This window comes from Haliotis cracherodii, unplaced genomic scaffold, assembly GCF_022045235.1.
Source record: "Haliotis cracherodii isolate W230 unplaced genomic scaffold, xgHalCrac1.p SCAF_3, whole genome shotgun sequence".
Taxonomy (NCBI): Eukaryota; Metazoa; Mollusca; class Gastropoda; order Lepetellida; family Haliotidae; genus Haliotis; species Haliotis cracherodii.
This window is the reverse complement of record NW_027266286.1, coordinates 48239754-48256615: the sequence shown is the minus strand read 5'-3', so window position 1 is coordinate 48256615 and position 16862 is coordinate 48239754. Positions and strand designations below refer to the sequence as shown.

The following is a 16862-nucleotide window of genomic DNA, read 5'->3' as shown; positions in this document are numbered from 1 at the left end:
AGCAGCCACACGCACACACGAACACACGAACGCACGCACACACGCACGCACACATGCACTTCGCTGTATAAGTGCAGTAAGCATGTATGCGACGTTAAGACCACACCTTGTTATTTCCGAAAAGAAAATTCCAAAAATCATTTTAATTTGTTTATTGCCCTTAATATAACAACGTTCATGCAATGGGCGAGGTTATGAAATCGTGAACTTCAACAAAAAATTGGAACTGTCGGAATTAATATTATTACATTTTTGGTCTCATTAGTAATGATATGGCGATATTTTAATGTGTTCGTTCTTTAAGCTTTGGCAAACCTAGTGTTTAAATAACGATGTCAATAATTTGATTTCAGTTACTGTATAATCTGATTGGTAATTTGAAGAGAATCACTCATAGAGTGACTGCTATCGTTTCCCGACGGCGTGATAGGTGTTCATGCTATCAACCGCTGGTTTCCCACCTCACATTTAGTCAAATGATCGGTGAGACGTTGTTGATGTTGTTGACGTTGCCTGTCCTCCTGCGCCATACATGTTTTAAATGGCCACATAAATCCGCCAAGAATAGGACTTATCAGTATGGTGTGTTGAAATATTGCAATTGAAAAGAAAGAATCTGTGTTCTGACAAACAGGGAGACAATTTGTCACTTTCTGTTCACTGAAACTAATCCCCGTAGACTAATCTCAAGCAGCGTGTCAGCAAAATGTTCATTACATGACATACTGTGACTGTAGTTTTAACTGTTGGATTTACTCAGTCAGTAACGAGTTTCATTCATGGACTATCGCATGCCACAGCAGGATGGTTTTTGGTTTGTAAGTCTATTGAAAGTATACCCTCCTCCTCCTCCTCCTACTCCTCCTCCTCCTCACCACCATCATCATCATCATCATCATCATCATCATCATCATCATCATCGTTTCTGGTTCTCTTGTACAATCACTGCTTGCCAGTAACTCGCCACACCCGAATGGAATCCGGTTTAGAACTGGTCCAAAGGAACTCATGCCCATCGTGATAGGCGACCTGATGGTATCGGGTGATGGTCAGACTCGGTGACCTGGTTGCTTCCATGTCAACGTACCCCGACGGCGTGAGACGCTGCTCATAACATCCTTCACTTGATTGTCTGATCCAGATTCCATTATCAGGCGGCCTTTCTTCCAGCTTGTGTGGAGACAGACCGTTGTGTTTACAAACTCACATGACGCTGTCTACTGCTGCCACATTTATTGTTTTGCTGGTTTGTCAATCTGGACAGCGCCTTTATCTAACCTATCAGACAACGGGACGATGAGAATGTAATGGAGAATATGGATTCTTTCCGCTTCCACGGAGTCACAAACATATATTTATCCATGAAGCAGTAACTATGTCATGAACGACGATTAACATACACATACTTAATTATAACTTCCCAAGATGTTTGGTTGGAGAGTGATTTTAAAAGGCCTCCTAAAATGGTCGCATCAGAGATGCCAGACATGATACAGGAGGGCACCAAAGGTATAACGCTCGGAGAAGGAGCTTGTGAAATCATAAAATATCACTCGTAATAAGCCGAGTGAAGCCCTGTGTATTATTAACTTTAGGACACTATGTCGAGTTGACCTGAGTGGAACAATAGATGTCTGCTGTCGGTTTAATTGTCAGTGTCGTGTCATTCATACAGGTCATTCTCTATGGTCACGAGGCTGCTTTTGTCTGTGTCTGCGGATGCCTTCACTGTAGTCATTCTCAACCCCCCATCCTCCTGAATCCCATGGACACAATCCCAGTCGACCGTAGCATACTCGCTAGAAGTGTCCACTTCCTCAGCCAAGTGGTGGTTATCCTGATTGCTGGTGTCTATGCCGCTATCTCTGAACTGACACACCGCCGTCTCGCCCTTCAGCTGCCTCACGCGAAACCTATTGCTGCTGAAAGAACAACATCAGTGATTAGAAATATTTAGTAATGTATTCACAATATTAGGATAAATTTGTATTTTGTTCGAGATACAATAAATGTGTTCGATATCGTAAGACATAGCTATAAGTAGTTGACCTCCTGTGGATACTGACGAGAGTACGTGTTATATTTACTGCCGATCAGTTACGGAAGATATTGTTGCATGAATATGTAGATAGAAACATGATGCATATACACACCTGCAGCAATATGCGATACAAGCACCTGCAACGAAACACGCAACAGCAACACCCATGAGGCAGCTGGCCAACACTGTCACTGACACTGAAGAAAAAAAACATCATTGCAGTTCCCTTTAATTGAACAATTATTGAATAACCACGTACTTTAAACATTGATCCTCAAGATCCTACAAGAGACATATCATTGTATCAATATACCATTACATGTAGCTTTGAATCACAGTGGTATCCGTGATTATTTCATAGTATGTGTTTACAAAAGCTCTTTATGGTTTTGTACAATATATTCAATTGAAATAAATGTAGATACATTGAAAGTAAAGCGTAGGCGACCAGTGCGTAGACAGGAAGTCAGTTTGACCAGCAAATGAATACCTTGTGTGATGGTCTCTGAAGATCGACGTGGAAACGTTTCGCAGTGGAGGGATAACGTTGTTGTGCCTGTAGAACATAGTAAGTGAGTGAAATGGTTTTAATGCGGCTTATATGACCATAGAGAGATCTGTCCCTACACCATGATCATAGAGAGACGCTAGTACCGAGATCCGTGACTACACAATGATTATTGAAAGACATTTTAACATAGATTTGTAATTACACAATGATTATACAGAGACACTATTCAAAAATCCGCCACTATGCAATGATTATAGAGAGACACTATTACAGAGATCCATCACTACACAATGATCATAGAGAGACACTGGTAAAGAGATCCGTGACTACACAATGATCATAGAGAGACACTGGTAAAGAGATCCGTGACTACACAATGATCATAGAGAGACACTAGTACAGAGATCCGTGACTACACAATGATCATAGAGAGACACTAGTACAGAGATCCGTGACTACACAATGATCATAGAGAGACACTATTACAGAGATCCGTGACTACACAATGATTATTGAAAGACACTTTAACAGAGATCTGTAACTACACAATGATTATAGAGACACTATTTCAGAGACCCGTCACTACACAGAGACACTATAACCGAGATCAGTCACGACATAATGATACCAGTGCGATAATATTATAGAGATCCGTCACAACACAATGATCGCAGACAGACACTATAACAGTGAGTGAGTGAGTGAGTTTGGTTTAACGCCGCTTTTTAACAGTATTCGAGTTATATCGCGGCGTGTCAGCTTAATGTGGGAGGAAAGCCCAAAGTGATGCAGGTCTCAGACGTTTACCACTTCGATGAAACCCACGAGCACGGGTATGGTGCTGACAAACCTAGAAACATAATCGGGGCGAACCGGGATTCGAACCCACAATCATAGGTTTCTGGCGTGTCCAAGCGACGCAACTCTGCACAGCGAATCGCAGCGCCTTAGATGACTTGGCCACCCTTGCCCCCGACACTACAACAGAGATCCGTTGCTACATAATGATTATGGAGAGAGAGACAATATTAAGAATATACAAATATACAAGGATGACAGAATGACAACTGCAAATACACTGACCTGATGACCGTACGGAGAAACAATACGTGGATGAGTCATCGTCAGCGTTACGTGATGCATTTCTTTTCCTCACGACAAAGTTCCAGGGGCTGTCTTCATCAATTGGCTTTATAATGTTTTCAAATGACACAGTACTCGCATTTACTGTAACATCAGGGGTAAGTATGTATATATCAAACAGTTGGCGCATAGCAGGGTAGTGTCGCCTGGCAACAAGTAAATCCGGCGTGTATCTGTTCACCGTTAGCTGACATACACACATAGCCAGGTGCGGTTGCAGGTCTTGCGGATGGAGACGGATGCTGCCCATGGTGAAGGTGAACTCATCTTGAGGACGCCGACAGATGTTAATCACTGTTTGACAAGAGAATGTGTTACAGTTATAATTATCCAATGATGGATTCACACAGTGTTGGATTTTATACTCGATGGCTTGTTTCATGCGTAACGTTAAGGAAAGGGACTTGACAGAACTCCATCATTAAACACAGATCATACAGAACACCGATTTAATAAAGATGAATCACATTACCATAGCGTGTGACAATATTACAGACATCCATGAAGACAGAGAGTGACGATATATTACAGAGATATATCACAACACTTTGAACACAGAGTGACAATATATTACAGACATCCATCCCAACACTATGAATACAGAGAGTGACACTATATTACAGAGATCCATCACAACACTATGAATACAGAGAGTGACACTATTACAGAGATCCATCACTACATAATGATCATAGAGAGACACTAGTAAAGAGATCCGTGACTACACAATGATCATAGAGAGTGAACACAGAGAGTGACACTATTACGGAGATCCATCATCACATAATGAACACAGAGAGTGACACTTTTACAGAGATCCACTACAAGACAACGAACACAAAGAGTGACAATATCTTACATATATCCATCACTACACTATGAACACAGAGAGTGTCAATATTACAGAGATCCATCACTACATTATGAACACAAAGAGTGACAGTATTACGGAGATCTATCACTACATTATGAACACAGAGAGTGACAATATTACAGAGATCTATCACTACACTATGAACACAGAGAGTGACAATATTACAGAGATCTATCACTACACTATGAACACAGAAAGTGACAATGTTACAGAGATCTATCACTACACTATGAACACAGAGAGTGACAATATTACAGAGATATATCACTACCCCATCCCGGTATATGTCACGTCCATTTCACTTTACATATGTGTAATATATAATTTATAACAAAAATTAAAAAACAAAACTATGATTATGGCGACCAACCATTCGGTAAAATATTTTTGCAGTAAGCGCTCCAAGAGTTGGTTTTGCCGCCCCACAAAACATTATTTCTCAGTACAGCCAGCAGCAGTCAGTAAATCAGAGCGGGGAGGGGTGGGGGTTTCGGGTCTTTAGCATTATATTAATTCCATCGGAATCCCATGTAACACATGTTTCACAGAGTCGCTGATGAGTCCTGTAAAACCTCTGCACACCTAAAACTATAAAAAAACACACATATATATCATGTATACTTACATTGGAATCCTTGATCGGGGCAGTTTCCACGAGCAGGTCGAATACACACTAGATATAGAAGAGACCAGATTATATATCGATGTTTTGGAATTTCAGAACAAAAACAACAAAAACAACAACAACAACAACGACGACGACGACGACAACGACGTCGATAATAATAATGTAATAATAATGATAATAGCAACAACAACAACAACAACAATAATAATGATGATGATGATGATGATGATGATGATGATGATGATGATGATGATGATGATGATGATGATGATGATGATGATGATAATAATAATAATAAATGTCTGTCCCTTTTGACACTTATGTGATTGACAAGATTCAGGAAAAACATGGCAAATATGCAGACCTCGCTTTCGAAATGTCACGCTTGCATATCAAGTACCAAGTTGTTCGACTTCCCATTGTTCTCGGTCCCTTAGGTTTGGTACCTCCCAATCTGTTGACTGACATTGGGAGAGTACCCGGGTTTGCTACCAGGAATACAGCCCTTCTGACAATCTGGGAAATGCAGAAGGCTGCAGTGTTGGAGAGTCTTCATATTCTCCGAAAAGTTCTGGGTGGGTTTGTCTTGGCAGCGCTTCCTGGGAGAAGTCCCATTCGCTGTCTGAGCTACGTGTAGAGGGGGCAAGGACCCTGAGGTGATGATGAACCTAACCAGCTTGACTGTGCCAGGATCACCCAAACCCCCTTTGCTTCATTTTTTAGTTTAATCTATGAATAATAATAATAATAATAATAATAATAATAATAATAATAATAATAATAATAATAATAATAATAATAATAATAATAATAATAATAATAAGGATGATGATGATGATGATGATGATGATGATGATGATGGTGGTGGTGGTGGTGGTGGTGGTGGTGGTGGTGGTGGTGGTGGTGATGATGATGATGATGATGATGATGATGATGATGATGATGATGATGATGATGATGATGAGTTATATGAACATGATACAGTAGTCGTGAACAGCGGCTAGACTTCATCACAATATGTCTGTGTACAATATTTCTACTTACGTTGGATTATGATCATAATGTAGCCAGCCACCATTGCATACGACGTGTCCATGTTCCGTGCTGAGAGGTTTACCGGTATAATATCTCCACATCTGTCTCCGTAACACGTGGTCACCATGCGGAAGTCTCACCACACAGTTTAACTTGCGTACCATACGCATCATATCCAGAAGAATATGTCCACTCTTCACACTCTAAATAAGGATTATCAGTTGAACACACCAGTGTTATGATGGGAACAGATTCTAAAGGTTATTATGGGGATAGGAAGGTGATATCATCAGTTTGATATTTCAAGCGCCAGAGAGAGTAGTCACTGCGCCTATTGTTCAGATTAGGATGATATAGAAATACTACTTCCTCTTGAAGTATCCTTATTAGAGATCGACACCAGGCAACGAGATAGTCAATTCACCGGTCAACCTCTAGGCAGGCAACAGTTCATTTCATACTCTACTACTCTGAATCATGTACCACTTCCATATGATACTTACCTACCATGAATAGCACACTTACATTCCACCAGTAGCACATGACACTTACATTTCACCAATAGCACATGACACTTACATATCAGCAATAGCACATGACACTTACATACCAGCAATAGTACATGGCACTTACATACCAGCAATAGCACATGAACACTTACATACCAGCAATAGCACATGGCACTTACATACCAGCAAAAGCACATGAACACTTACATACCAGCAATAGTACATGGCACTTACATACCAGCAATAGCACATGAACACTTACATACCAGCAATAGTACATGGCACTTACATACCAGCAATAGCACATGAACACTTACATACCAGCAATAGTACATGACACTTACATACCAGCAATAGCACATGAACACTTACATACCAGCAATAGCACATGGCACTTACATACCAGCAATAGCACATGGCACTTACATACCAGCAATAGCACATGACACTTACATACCAGCAATAGCACATGGCACTTACATACCAGCAATAGCACATGGCACTTACATACCAGCAATAGCACATGACACTTACATACCAGCAATAGCACATGGCACTTACATACCAGCAAAAGCATATGGCACTTACATACCAGCAATAGCACATGACACTTACATACCAGCAATAGCACATGGCACTTACATACCAGCAATAGCACATGGCACTTACATGCCAGCAATAGCACATGAACACTTACATACCAGCAATAGCACATGACACTTACATACCAGCAATAGCACATGTGATCTTACATACCAGCAATAGCACATTGAACTTACATACCAGCAATAGCACATAACACTTACATACCAGCAATAGCACATGACACTTACATACAAACAAAAGTACATGACACTTACATACAAACAATAGCACATGACACTTACATACCAGCAATAGCACATGGCACTTACATACCAGCAATAACACATGACACTTACATACCAGCAATAGCACACGACATTTACATACCAGCAATAGCACACGACACTTACATACAAGCAATAGCATATGACACTTATATACCAGCAATAGCACATGACACGTCCACACCAACACAGCACATATCACGTCCACACCAACACAGCACATGTCACGTCCAGACCAACACCAGCACATGTCACGTCCATACCAACACCAGCACATGTCACGTCCATACCAACACCAGCACATGTCACGTCCATACCAACACAGCGCATGTCACGTCCATACCAACACAGCGCATGTCACGTCCATACCAACACAGCACATGTCACGTCCATACCAACACAGCACATGTCACGCCCATACCAACACAGCACATGTCACGTCCATACCAACACAGCACATGTCACGTCCATACCAACACAGCACATGTCACGTCCATACCAACACCAGACACGTAACAACGAACACTGACACATTACAAACTAATGCAAGCAAATTGTATTGCTGTTTTTGATATGATACAATCATAAATTATATCATTCCTTTCCAAATGTCCTATACCTACATGTATATGTATGTTCCGTTCATGTGTTCACTAACACCGGGATGTGATATTAAAGAGACCAACACTGTTTTTTTATGTGGCGTCATAACAAAAAGTCATGTTGACAGTAAGAGCTGATCCAGCACTGACTGGTCCCTGATTAAGGCTCGTTCTACTGTCATCTTCTCATAATAACCCGTGGAGACAGCCAGATGATTGTCAGTGATACTAATCACCGTCAATTGCTCATAACGCACTTGATGTATAGAGCACGGGCAGTTTCAGAATGTAATACATAGCGCAATGGACATAGCTATTCTCTATATATCTGTCATGTATTGTAAGTATTGCCTTTGTTCATTTCAAAATTCATGTTACAGGTAACTGGGAACCAGTATCATGGTATATGGAAATATATGAACTTATATGTGCTTCTATTGGGATGTGGCCCACGCTAGGTGCGGGTTCGGGATCTTATCTGAGTCAAATGTGGAATTGCGCTCATCCGGTTGACAAATCACTCGGGCATGCTGCCTTAAAGACTGTACTCTACACGGGACACCATCTCTAAATGACTGACGTCCGTACATTCCAAAGGATGCTACTTTCGAGAATTCACAATTGGATTGTGGCCAATATTCAGTAATCTTGTTCGATTTCTTGAGCCACGTATGGCCCTGTGCTCGTAGGCTCCATAATCGACGTGTACATGGTCCGCTGACAAAGTGTTCGAATCCCAACCCTATACCAGTATTATTGTTTAATAGACATTATTTCAAGTTGCGTTATGGGTTTGAATCAAGTGCCTCGTCCTCATAATGTCTTACGGCTTGTCAGCTCCAAACGTGCTCGTGGGTTTCGCCAAAGTAATAAACGTTTGAGAGCTGCATTACTTCGGGCTTTTCTCCCACATTAGGCTGGCACGACGTGATAACGGAACGACTATTAAAAACAGTGTTAAATTCAACTCACTCATTCTCCAGTTGTATAAAGTATTCTACAATGTTTCAATATTTGTATTTCAGTGGCAATCTCCCATACCTGTCCACAAGAACATGAAGATAACTTAAGTAATTATAAACGACTTTTCTATTTTGTATATATATTCTGGTCAACTCATATAAAGATGAGCGAACATGCGGTGTCTATCAAATGATGAAATAATTAATTTGTCAGTCTCAGAATGCTAAACATGTTAATGGCAACCGCGACGACAGAAAGATATAATTGTTCCTAATGAGCGATGTTATGTTAATATGTGCATATTAACGTAGTGCTGTCCTGAGATTCATTACGCCAGTGTTGTTGCTCTTTACGCATGCTGTAATATTTATCCCCTTCTGTCCACGTCAAGAAACCTAGAAGTCATGTAGCAATGCGTTTGTCCACATGACAACATCTGTTGCCAATACCTCCGATATGCTGCATGCATGAATCACTTCCAAACTTGATAACCTGTCTCTGTAGTATTGAAACAAACTGTTGAATGACATCCACCCACCTGCATACACCGTACCTACTCCTTGATAGCCCAGCCCCCCCCCCCCCCCCCCTCCCGACACACACACATACACACACACACACACACTTGCCGACACTCCTGCCAGTGATACCTTACGTTTTAAAAAACCAAAACAAACCATTTCTCTATTTTTGGCACTCGCTCATTGATGTTGGCTAAAGATACCAGAAGAATATTTAGTTTAGTAATCAATAGCTTTAAGTACCAGTTTAAACAGTCATACCGTTAGTTAGGAACCTGGACATCAAACATACATTAATGCATGTTAGCGTTGATCTGATCGATTTCACATTGGTAGCGATGCAGTCTGGATTAACGAGGTTCACTGTTTGATATTTTGTTGCAGTTTTTGACATCTGCCAAACTCACACAGAGGTGGCGAATGTTTCAACATCCGGGTACCTCCGTCTTCGTGTCGGGTCATCACTGCTGGACTGCAATTGTACACTGTCCACGCCACGCCCTGACCACCTCCACGTGGGACTATATACGGATGGCTACTTCCCCCACAGCTTCAACCTGTTCGCGGGGCCGGTCAACAAGATAGCCGTCAACGCGGGTATAGTAGGGAAGGGGGTGGGGAGTGGGGCGGTCAGCAGCACCCAGCCCTGGCAACTGAACCTCAGCAGGAACTGGCATATCAAGCAGGGCAGTCAGACCAGCCAGAATGAGAGTCTTTGTCTGGGATATAGCGTCAGTGGTAAGTATATTTCTGTGGATACACGTTTAAAATGAACGTTGCTGTGGATATACTCACCATCAAAAGAAACGCGAATTTTTAATGTTAATTAATCAACGAAGATCTACCCATATTCAATAGATACTGTTATAGTGTGTGAGCCTACGCTCATGAACGCATCACATATGACGTCATAGATCCATGACTTGAGATGCACTAGTCTATTTGTCTTGTGTAGGATTAGTGTGTAAAGCTTGGAATGTCGTGATAAGAATAAAGCCACTCTGTGGTAACACTTGACTTGTTAATGTTGTCATTAAGTGGTACACATTGGAAACATCTCTTCTTCACATACATACTTCTATATATGTTTCTATGGTTCGCGTTTCTTTTGGCGGTGAGCATATATAGTACCGAAAAAATACATTTCCATGATCATAAGCGATATTTGTTTGTATGATTATAATAATGTCATAAGTATGTGTTTCTGAATCTCTATCACATGTTGATGATACGAGGAGTTCCGAAACCGTAAGAATGAACCTGTCTCGCCGTTTAAAATGAGAGTCACACTCAGAAGACAAACGTTTAAAACGAATGTGGTTCTCTGTAGATACACCCTCAAACTAACGCCATGATCAGTAGAATCACGAACGCTGTTAATTGAAAATATGGACGAAGATCTGTATACACACCAGTGCCCCGTTCCTCAAAGCGATCTTAGCACTAAGGTGATCGTAAGTCCCATACTTTAACATAGGGATACGATCATCGTAGCGCTAAGATCGCTTTGAGGAGTGTGTGAGTGAGTGAGTGAGTATGGTTTTACGCCGCTTTTAGCAATATTCCAGCAATATCACGGCGGGGGACACCAGAAATGGGCTTCACACAATGTACCCATGTCGGGAATCGAACCCGGGTCTTCGGCGTGACGAGCGAACGCTTGAACCACTAGGCTACCCGACCGCCCCCGCTTTGAGGAACTGGGCCCAGATGGATAAGACATTGTGTAAATTGAAGTTTATCTTTACTTTATACACTGATAATTGTGCCTCGGGGTCATCGCCATGTACTGAACTCTGACAAGGACGCTATGGAGAACATCATCACCCAGTCAGGGTTAAATGTGGAAATATTAAGATAAAGACGCAACATTCATTATGAGATATAGATGGAGATAGTACTTGATTAAGAAAGGATTCGCCCGTTTACTATGAGCATTCATTCCATATCTCTTCTCAGTTACTGTAACACTTTAATTTCCAGGCGTGGACGTATCGGTCAAGTGCAACGCTTCATTTTACAAACATGGAAGAACTGCTTCGCCTGTCTTGAGGAAAGGTATATTATCAGGGCTTTAATACGGTTGACGCCGTATTTTGATGTTCAAAGTTGTGTCCTTTAATCGTCAGGATCTGCTGATTTGGGGTCCTAATTTCAGATTCGCTCCGATTATGATCCTAGGTCCGTCAGCATCACCCACGTATATGACCTTCGTAAATATGGATTCAAAATGTTTCACTTTTGAGGAGCTTTTTATCTATACACAAGCGTTATAATAAAACTGTTAAAGTAAGGGGGCGTGTAAGTTGGGTTTAATGACGCTTTGAACAGTAGTTCAGTTGAACTTTAAATGATGTTGATGTTGATGATATGCAGGTCTGTTATATTTACCACTTTGGCGATGTAGGTATTTTGCTGATGACTCATAATCAGTGAAAATATGGGATATGAATACCGATTATAGAGTTTTGCACGTCTCAAGGGCGTAACTCGTCTTAGACGATATTGATACCCGTGACGGTCCCAAATAAATGAAATTCGTGTTTCAAATATGGAAACCTTTAGTCTAGTGTGTTTTGTTACCCCTGTATGTGTTTCTACTGTCGGTAAGGCATGACAGTCTATGCGTTGTCTGTTGTCAGTGACGCTGGGGTTGGCCATCTTGGTGCCTGTTCTCCTGGTTCTCCTGCTTACTGTCATCATAATATCTTACGGAGTCTACAGGTTAGTGGGCTCATACTTCTGTTACATGACGAATATACATATTTATCTTCCAAAACTGGCTCCCACAGGAGATATCGCTCGGGTGAGATCCAGCGATATCTATACTGTAGATATCGCTGCAATGAAATTGCATCAAAATGCTTTGCAGAACATTGTGACGTCATTGGTTACCATGACGTCACAATCAAATGACATCACTAATGGCTCTGCTACTGAAGCTGTTAGCAGTACTTTTTACACTTAAAACACTGGTTATCACTTCTACAAACTGAAAAAGTTGAAAGAATGATGTTGGATGATAAATAAAATCTCACCCTCGTGTCTTTTGATATCAAATATATCAACACTCGTTGATAAAAGTGGAAAAATATCCTCGGCAAGCCTCGGAGTTTTCCCACTTTTATCAACTCATGTTGATATATTTGATATCAAAAGACACTCGGGTGAGATTCTCCATATACCCCGCACCTATCTATCTATATATCACACATATATCTCTGCGTGGCACACATCATAACCCAATCCGTGAATGCACATGTACATCAATGGCACATATTATACCATAAGTGATGTCCCTACACATATTATTAACACATCCTATTCTATTACGTATGTGCGCTTGCACATTGTTAACATATCATAGTCCATTGTGTGGGTGCACATGTACGTTGCGAATACATCATATGCCATAACGCGAATGAACATTCTTCATACATTATATACCATTGCGTGAATGCACGTGTACATTGTTAACATATCATATCCCATTGAGTGGATTCACGTGGATATTGTTAACACATTACTTACCGTTGCGTGCATGCTAGTGTGCATTTATAACACACCATATACCATTGAGTGTATTCACTTGGATATTGTTAACACATTATTTACCATTGCGCAAATGCACGTGTACATTGTAAACAAAACCACTGAGTGGAAGCACGTCTACCTTGTTAAGATATCATATCCAACTGACTTGCTATGCACGTGTACAGTGTCAACACATATAGCATTGCGTGGATGAACGTGCACCTTATTAACATATCATATCCCATTGAGTGAAATCACGTGTACATTGTTAACATATATAGTATTTCATTGCGTGGATGAATGTACACATTGTTAACATATCCCATCCCATTGAGTGAAATCACGTGTGTATTGTTAACATATATAGTATTTCATTGCGTGGATGAATGTGCACATTGTTAACATATCATATCCCATTAAGTGAAATCACGTGTACATTGTTAACATATATAGTATTTCATTGCGTGGATGAATGTGCACATTGTTAACATATCATATCCCATCCCATTGAGTGAAATCACGTGTACATTGTTAACATATATAGTTTTTCATTGCGTGGATGAATGTGCACATTGTTAACATATCCCATCCCATTGAGTGAAATCACGTGTATATTGTTAACATATATAGTATTTCATTGCGTGGATGAATGTGCACATTGTTAACATATCCCATCCCATTGAGTGAAATCACGTGTATATTGTTAACATATATAGTATTTCATTGCGTGGATGAATGTGCACATTGTTAACATATCCCATACCATTGAGTGAAATCACGTGTACATTGTTAACATATATAGTATTTCATTGCGTGGATGAATGTGCACATTGTTAACATATCCCATCCCATCCCATTGAGTGAAATCACGTGTACATTGTTAACATATATAGTATTTCATTGCGTGGATGAATGTGCACATTGTTAACATATCCCATCCCATTGAGTGAAATCACGTGTATATTGTTAACATATATAGTATTTCATTGCGTGGATGAATGTGCATATTGTTAACATATCATATCCCATTGTGTGGATTCACGTGTACATTGTTAACATATATAGTATTTCATTGCGTGGATGAATGTGCACATTGTTAACATATCCCATCCCATTGAGTGAAATCACGTGTACATTGTTAACATATATAGTATTTCATTGCGTGGATGAATGTGCACATTGTTAACATATCCCATCCCATCCCATTGAGTGAAATCACGTGTATATTGTTAACATATATAGTATTTCATTGCGTGGATGAATGTGCACATTGTTAACATATCATATCCCATTGAGTGAAATCACGTGTATATTGTTAACATATATAGTATTTCATTGCGTGGATGAATGTGCACTTTGTTAACATGTCATATCCCATTGTGTGGATTCACGTGTACATTGTTAACATATATAGTATTTCATTGCGTGGATGAATGTGCACATTGTTAACATATCATATCCCATTGAGTGAAATCACGTGTACAGTCTTAGCAAATCTTGTCATCTGTATGCACGTATCTAGATCAGATGACATGTCGGATTCCATGGATGCGTGTATATTTGGCTAACAACGTATCGTATTACATGAACGATTTGCAACGTGATAACGCAGCATGTCATTTTGCACGCAAATCGCACGTGGACTGATTACGCCCGAGTTGCAGGAGTGAATGTCAGGATTATAGATAAACATGTATCATGTATACCTTATCTCTCTCACAGTAGAAGCAAATCCCGAGCGGAATATGAACTCAAGAGCATTCCCTTCGAAACACAAACAACATCACCCAAAAATACTCCATCTTTGACAAGAACCTTCAAAACTAACCCGGATGTTTGTGCGGGTCACGTGACAGACTCGGACTCAAGGGACGGGGAATGGGAGTTCCCTAAGCCCCCACCAGAGGCGTACACAGAAGCGGAACAATGGTCACCAGAGAACGACAGAAATGTACCCACATAACCATCTGTCAGAGACGAAGGACATATTATAATCAGTGATGTGGTGACGTGTATATATTACATTAAGTCGTTAACTTCAGTGTATAACTTGTGCACGCCGATGGTTACTTGTGTTTGAAAAGAAAGTATCTTGACAGTCTGAAAATTCCCACATTCCCGACTGTACAATTTGGTATATACAGTGATAAGTGGATACTGAACTTTGATGTGAAACAGATTTACTCGTAAGTTTCCAACACATTATCATTTATTCAACAGTTTTTCATTTAATTCTGGCTCTGCGATGTGAAACGAGGAAAGAAAATATCAATAGCAAACGGCATTTGTCTTTATTAAAATGTGATTCTTGTTTCTTGAAATACAATTAGGAATCCAAAGTAAATTCACTGCTATGGTAAACGAACGACATTCTTGAAATATGGTAACCATATGGTAACTGGACACACAGTTAACACCTTGCGTGATCACGTGGCTGGAATTAATAGGATCCACACTGTACAAAGAACTTTCCTTTTCAAGACTGTCCAAAATCCTCAGCAAAAATGCATTCTTTCCAAACATTGATCTATATCAAAGGATTGGGGGATTTTTCCCAGTAGCATTGGTATTTTATATGTGAGTGAGTGAGTATGGTTTTACCCCACTTTTAGCAATATTACAGCAATATCACGGCAGGTATTTTATAGGAAGAGTAACAGACAAAGAAGTGGTCACTGAAAGATTTAAATGTGCTTTTGTACAGGACTGGCGTTCCTCATTGTCAAACAATTCTAAAACTCAAATGTTTTCTTCCTTTTAGCCATTTCTCAGAAAAAATTACCATTACACACTTTAGAATATCTTTGTGAAAGTCGCGTAGCATTTCCCTTTAATTTCCTTATAGGAACGAGGTGGTATTATAATATTCCAAGGCATGAAATGATTTGCCAGTTCCTCATTGGTAATTTTGTAGAGGATGAGGAGCATTATGTATCGATTTGATACGTTAACAAAGAAATGTGTTATTCATCCAACACTGTTTCATTATAATTCATTAATGTCTTCATCATGAAAAAGTAATAAAAATGTTTGCCAAATACATTTGTTATGTCATTAATAAACAAAATACAAACTATAACAAAAACTATTTTCCGTGGACAGTATTTCTTAAAATTTGTTTTGTAGTGGATATTGTTACTGTTCACTGGTTGACCAATCATATGTATTTGGGTAAATGACCTACATTCTTACGAAATAATCATGGCACAAAAGCGATGCTTGAACGTCAACTTTGCTAGGACTGCCAATGCTCGAGCCTGGCCATCCTTTAGTGATCCGAGAACATAAACAATCTATCTACACCAAAAGCAGTCCAAAACAAACCAAACAATCGTATACAGTCTGACTCAATTCAACCGCATTTCAAACAAATATAAGCAACAAGACTATTCAATAACCATAAAACGAAATCCATTGTTCTGTGTTCAAATCTGACAGTAACATAACGATCGGTTTATGAACCACTATCAGTTAGTGATCATACCAGGTTTTCGCTCAAAAGTAAGTGTATTCTGCCCCATCCCTTTGGCATACAGTTTTGTGACTATCGGTTGCCAACCCCGTACATGGACCTTGATAAGAAGCACATGAGGCGGTTCACTGGTGTCTTTTATTTCTAGCTCAGGTGGGTA

General features: G+C 40.1%; 2 protein-coding genes across 2 annotated transcripts; one reads left to right on the top strand and one right to left on the bottom strand.

Annotated features, from left to right (window-relative positions):
- Window positions 1–1030: 1030 nt before the first annotated feature.
- On the bottom strand, window positions 1031–6419 carry LOC139475791 (uncharacterized). Its single transcript, XM_071258994.1, has 6 exons — window positions 6242–6419; window positions 5195–5242; window positions 3636–3989; window positions 2532–2597; window positions 2154–2238; window positions 1031–1922 (listed from the first exon to the last, which is right to left on the bottom strand). Exons 1-6 carry the CDS (start codon window positions 6357–6359, stop codon window positions 1664–1666), a joined length of 930 nt encoding a protein of 309 aa, XP_071115095.1. The 5' UTR covers window positions 6360–6419; the 3' UTR covers window positions 1031–1663.
- A 2096-nt stretch (window positions 6420–8515) lies between these two features.
- Window positions 8516–16093, top strand: LOC139475488 (uncharacterized). Its single transcript, XM_071258690.1, has 6 exons — window positions 8516–8552; window positions 9238–9282; window positions 10081–10434; window positions 11680–11754; window positions 12339–12420; window positions 14953–16093. The coding sequence occupies exons 1-6, from the start codon at window positions 8516–8518 to the stop codon at window positions 15191–15193; spliced, it is 834 nt and encodes a 277-aa protein (XP_071114791.1). The 3' UTR covers window positions 15194–16093.
- Window positions 16094–16862: the final 769 nt, after the last annotated feature.

Coding starts and splice junctions, on each gene's coding strand:
- LOC139475791 (XM_071258994.1), bottom strand. CDS start 6,359: ATGGTGACCACGTGTTACGGAGACAGATGTGGAGATATTATACCGGTA. Junction 3,990..5,194: donor CCCCGATCAAGGATTCCAAT/GTAAGTATACAT, acceptor CTTGTCAAACAG/TGATTAACATCTGTCGGCGT. Junction 1,923..2,153: donor TGTATCGCATATTGCTGCAG/GTGTGTATATGC, acceptor TTGTTCTTTCAG/CAGCAATAGGTTTCGCGTGA.
- LOC139475488 (XM_071258690.1), top strand. CDS start 8,516: ATGGACATAGCTATTCTCTATATATCTGTCATGTATT. Junction 10,435..11,679: donor TCTGGGATATAGCGTCAGTG/GTAAGTATATTT, acceptor TTTAATTTCCAG/GCGTGGACGTATCGGTCAAG. Junction 12,421..14,952: donor ATATCTTACGGAGTCTACAG/GTTAGTGGGCTC, acceptor TCTCTCTCACAG/TAGAAGCAAATCCCGAGCGG.